The sequence below is a fragment of the Mus pahari genome, chromosome 10 (assembly GCF_900095145.1).
Source record: "Mus pahari chromosome 10, PAHARI_EIJ_v1.1, whole genome shotgun sequence".
NCBI lineage: Eukaryota > Metazoa > Chordata > Mammalia > Rodentia > Muridae > Mus > Mus pahari.
This window is the reverse complement of record NC_034599.1, coordinates 60,928,360-60,932,910: the sequence shown is the minus strand read 5'-3', so window position 1 is coordinate 60,932,910 and position 4,551 is coordinate 60,928,360. Positions and strand designations below refer to the sequence as shown.

General features: G+C 37.5%; 1 protein-coding gene across 8 annotated transcripts in view; it reads right to left on the bottom strand.

The window, feature by feature from the left end:
- Csnk1g1 (casein kinase 1 gamma 1) overlaps positions 1–4,551 on the bottom strand; it is a 144,889-nt gene that overhangs the window by 72,142 nt on the left and 68,196 nt on the right. For all 8 annotated transcript variants that reach the window (XM_029542982.1, XM_029542981.1, XM_029542985.1 and 5 more), the window contains one exon: positions 2,240–2,309. In XM_029542982.1, coding sequence (XP_029398842.1) covers positions 2,240–2,309 — 70 coding nt within the window. The remainder of the gene's footprint in view (positions 1–2,239; positions 2,310–4,551) is intronic.

Sequence of the window (4,551 nt, the reverse complement as noted above, 5' to 3'; positions counted from 1 at the left end):
CACACACACACACACACACACACACACCATGCAGAAGATGACTGCCCAGAAGAGACACGGATAAAAAGCACTAACAACAGTCTTCCAGACAGTGAGTTGGACTTAAGAAACATGGAAAAGTAGCATTTCAATTTAGTTTAGGAGACTAAAGCAGTGTTATCAAGGGGTGAGAAGGATGTCAGGAAGACCCACTACATGTGAGCATCCAATGCAATACTGTAGAAAGGGGTGGGAGTGGCAGAAAGGAAGAGAATGAAACAACAGTAGCCTTCCTATTCTCACTGGTAGCCATGATACAATACACATCTCGGGGCTGCCTTAAGCAATAAGCAATTTTTGTAACCTCCACTTCCTCTTTTGTTTTCTGTATAGTACTTCTTTTTTTTTTTTTTCCTTTGTATAGTACTTCTTTACAGAGAATATCCAAACCTCTGGACTTCAGTGTTTTGTGTTTATAAAGATTTTCTTCTCATACAATGAATTTTTCCCAGAGATAAATTCAGGGCCTTGCACATATTGGGTATTTGCTCTACCACTGACCTACATGTTAGCTTTGTTTAGCATTTTAAGGTGCTGTGGTCTCAAAACTATTGGGTTCAAGTGATCCTTCTACCTCAGTCTCCCATATTGCTAGGATGTGCACTACTGTGTATGGCTTCATATTAAAAAGAGAAGAATGGCCTGCTCTGGTGGTTTTATCTGGAAGGACTTACAGAAGCAATATTGGAAATTGGCCTGCTCACTTCTCCAGGACACTCAAACATTGCTGGTTTGGATCAGATATGTTCCCACCTGTAATCCTAGTACTTGAGAGGCTATGGTAGTCTTGGGAAGGACTACCATAAGTTCAAGTCCAGACTGTCTACATAGTAAGTTCTAAACCAGCTGTGGTGACAATGTAAAGCCCCATCTCAACCAAGGCAAATTAAACTAGACCAAAGCAACATCAGCAGAGCAGGAAGAACATCCAAAGCAAGAACTGAGAACCAGGTGTGGTGGTGCACACCTGTAATCCCAGCTCTGAGGAGGTGAAAACTGGAGCAGCAGGAATCTGGGCTAGGTTGGGTTATGACCCCCAACAAACATGGCCTTAGTGCCCTTGGAGAATTTTTAAGGGGCTTCAAAAGATAATTGATTTTAAAAAATGACATCAAATACAATGAATCTTAAAATCATACAATTATGGTGGTTATATGATGTAATGTTATTAGAAAAATAACACAAAAATGTCAGAAAAGAACCAAGAAGGAAGAAACAGGGGTAAGTTAGGGAGAAGGGCTAACGATAAACCTGTTTGGCAAGTGATCTAACTTTCTCATATGGACAAAAACAATGGAGTAATTAGGAATGATCTGGAAGACCCCAATTATAATTTAAGTATTCTTGTGAACTCACAATGTTTTTCAATATATATAGCCCAGCTATATAAAGAAATAACTATGTATAGCTACTTATTTATAATCACATAAACGAACAACAAAATCCCATCAATTCTATTCTCAGGTTAGAGAAACAAATCTCAAGTTAAACACATACCCTGAGAATTTAGTTTTCAGGTGCAATTTTTAAAAAATTAACTTTATTTTTATTATTTTATATGTATGGATAGTTTGCCTGCACATATATTTGTGCACCATATGTGTGCGTGCTGCCTGAGGAAGCCAGAAGAGGATGTAGGATCCCCTAGAACTGGAGTTACAGATGGTTGTGAGCTGCCAAGTGGGTATTGGAAATCGAAACTGGGTCAGGGCCTCTGGAAGAGCAGCCAGTGCTCTTAATTGCTGAGCCATCTTTCCAGCCCATGAGTGGCTCTTGTAAATGAAGAAAACAATGAGCAAAACCAAAGTGCTGCATTTTAGAATTTATCTCAGTCAAAACACTAAAGCATAGCACACAAATGACCAATCCTTTCTCTTCCCCCCCACCAATCCCCACCCCCCACCCCGGTATAGATAAAGTCAGCAAAGAGACAAATCCCAAATCCCTATAGCATGTGGTATTTTAAGCAGATTTTAGTCAGTAGCATTTAAGGGTTGACCTTAAAAGGTCACACGATTAACAGCCCCTCAATTAAATCTCCAGGAACCAGAGAAACAGCTTTTGGTTGGCCATATTTATAACCTATCCAATAAACAGGGGAGATAAATGGTCTAGTAAAGGAGACAAACCAGACAAACTTACTTTAGGGCATCCAACTAAGTTCTATGTTAAATAAAGGGAGAAAAATAAAGGGACTTACCTGCACTGCCAAGCTGTTTATAAAACCTGTACTCTAAATGAAGTTGTGGAGCACGTGATTTTATTGGTTCCTGAAACCCAAGAAGAAAAACTGTGATCAAATTTCAACAAATGGGCTTTTTCCCCAGTCTTAGATTTTCAGCACCAAGAGAGCAAAGATCCTTTAATGTTGTGGAGACAATCTCCACATGATAGACAGTCTGTTCTTACCACAGCTGTCTTTGGGAGTGCAGATAAAAGAGGATGAGCTGGTTTATATGTAACTCCTCTCTCAGGTAGGCAGACTCTCCATGAGGTATCACTCAAGGGTAGCTCTCTTAGCATGAAACACTCTTACAGAAATGGGCTCACTCACCAGTCTACCTTCTTTCTTTCTTTTCCTCTTTGCCAATAAATCATTGTGTATTTAGGCAGGATGACTTCAAAATCTAAATCCTCCTGCCTCTCGGACTGCTAGGATTACAGTAGTTCACTATTGTGCCTGGTTTAGACATCAAATATTAAAAAACACAGTGGATATTTCTTGCTTGTGTTATTATGAACTCTGGGTGGTAAACAGTTTGAAAAATTAATACACATTAAAACACATTTTCAAATACACAAAAATTAAGAAGAAAGAAAAAGTAATCTGAGAATCAGTTTCAGATAGTCATTATTAATGTTTTCATAAATTTGGGGGGGGTTAATTTTATTTTATTTTATTTTGAGGCTATGTATCTTGAATTCTATACATAGTCCAGGCTAGCCTCAAACTTGGAAATCTGTCTTAGTATCCCAAGTGCTAGGATCAGAGGTGTGTACCACAATGCCTGGCTCCAAGAACTTATCTGTATCTATTATACAGATCATTTTATAAGGAGATCTGACTTTATTTGCTATTTACTATGTGTGTGAGGTATGAACAGTTCTACTGGTAGAAATACATTCTTGTGTATGCATACGCTTGCTGTTTTTAACTTTCAACATTATGAACAATTAATCTTGCAAGAATTAGGGATTGTGAAATGCAACATAAATCAGTAACTTTGATTAATGTGGTGCTCACTTTTTTGTTTGTTTAAGAAAGGGTCTTTCTATGTAGTCCTGGCTGTCTTTGAATTCACAGAGATCCACCTGCCTCTGCCTTGGTGATGAGATTAATGGCATACATCACCACATCTGTTTTTATGTTTAATTTTCAGTAACAGTTATTTCCTTTCTTATTTAGGAAGGAGGCTTTTAAAATATTTTATTAATATATTAATAGGATAAAATAATAGATTATGCCATATCCATATATGCATATATAATGAAAATTCACATACACACACACCCCACTGCCCATTCTATTATCCACAGATTCCTTTATTTTCCCAAATAGTTCACCTTTTAATTTATGTGTTGTTTTTTTCTCTTTTTAATCTAGATTCCATGTATAGAAACAACTAACAATAAAGAAACAAAACAACCATGTGGTTGTTATCAGTCTTTCGAACAAAATTTGGACTCTTTTGTTAAGCATAGCAGTTCATGTTGTCAATTCCAGTACTTGGAAGGCTGAGGCAAGAAGTTCATCTCCAAGTTTGAGCCTAGCTTGAGTTATATAAGGAGTAACAGGCCCCCCGGACTACAGAGTGTGAGACTCTGACTAAAAACAATAACAAACCCCCTACAGAATAGAAACAATAATCAACAATGAGGGAGTATCAAAATCTTTACAAAGCAGACAAGCAACTACGAATTGCTCTGTCACACCTAAGAATTGAGTGATTAACTGGTCTAAACAGATGTGTAGTATTGGCAAATAGCTAATAAGGCAACCAAAGGCTGTTTAGCCTAAAAGATAAAAGAGCTTCTTGACAATCTGGTACATAGATGATAGGCAAAAACCATCACAGCGCTGTTCTTATTTATTTATTTATTTATTTATTTATTTATTTATTTGTTTTTAAATGATCACCCAGGTGTGATTCCACTTGCCTTAAAGATCTCTGAGTTAGAGGCCAGTTTGGAATACAGATCAAATATCAAGCCTGCCAGAGTTATAGGAGACTCTCTTACACAAAGCCACACACACACACACACACACACACACACACACACACACACACACACACAAAATACCTCAACCATTCAACCAACCAAAACTAGTCATCGAGACAAGCATGCTTATAATCTCTATAACATTAGTATTTAGGAGGGTCTTGTTTTAGGACATGGTCGACTACATGGAGGGCAGTCTGGCTAATGAATAAGACCCTTGCTAAAAAACAAAACTAAAACAACCACCACAACCAGAACTTCTTCTTTCTTTCTTTCTTTCTTTCTTTCTTT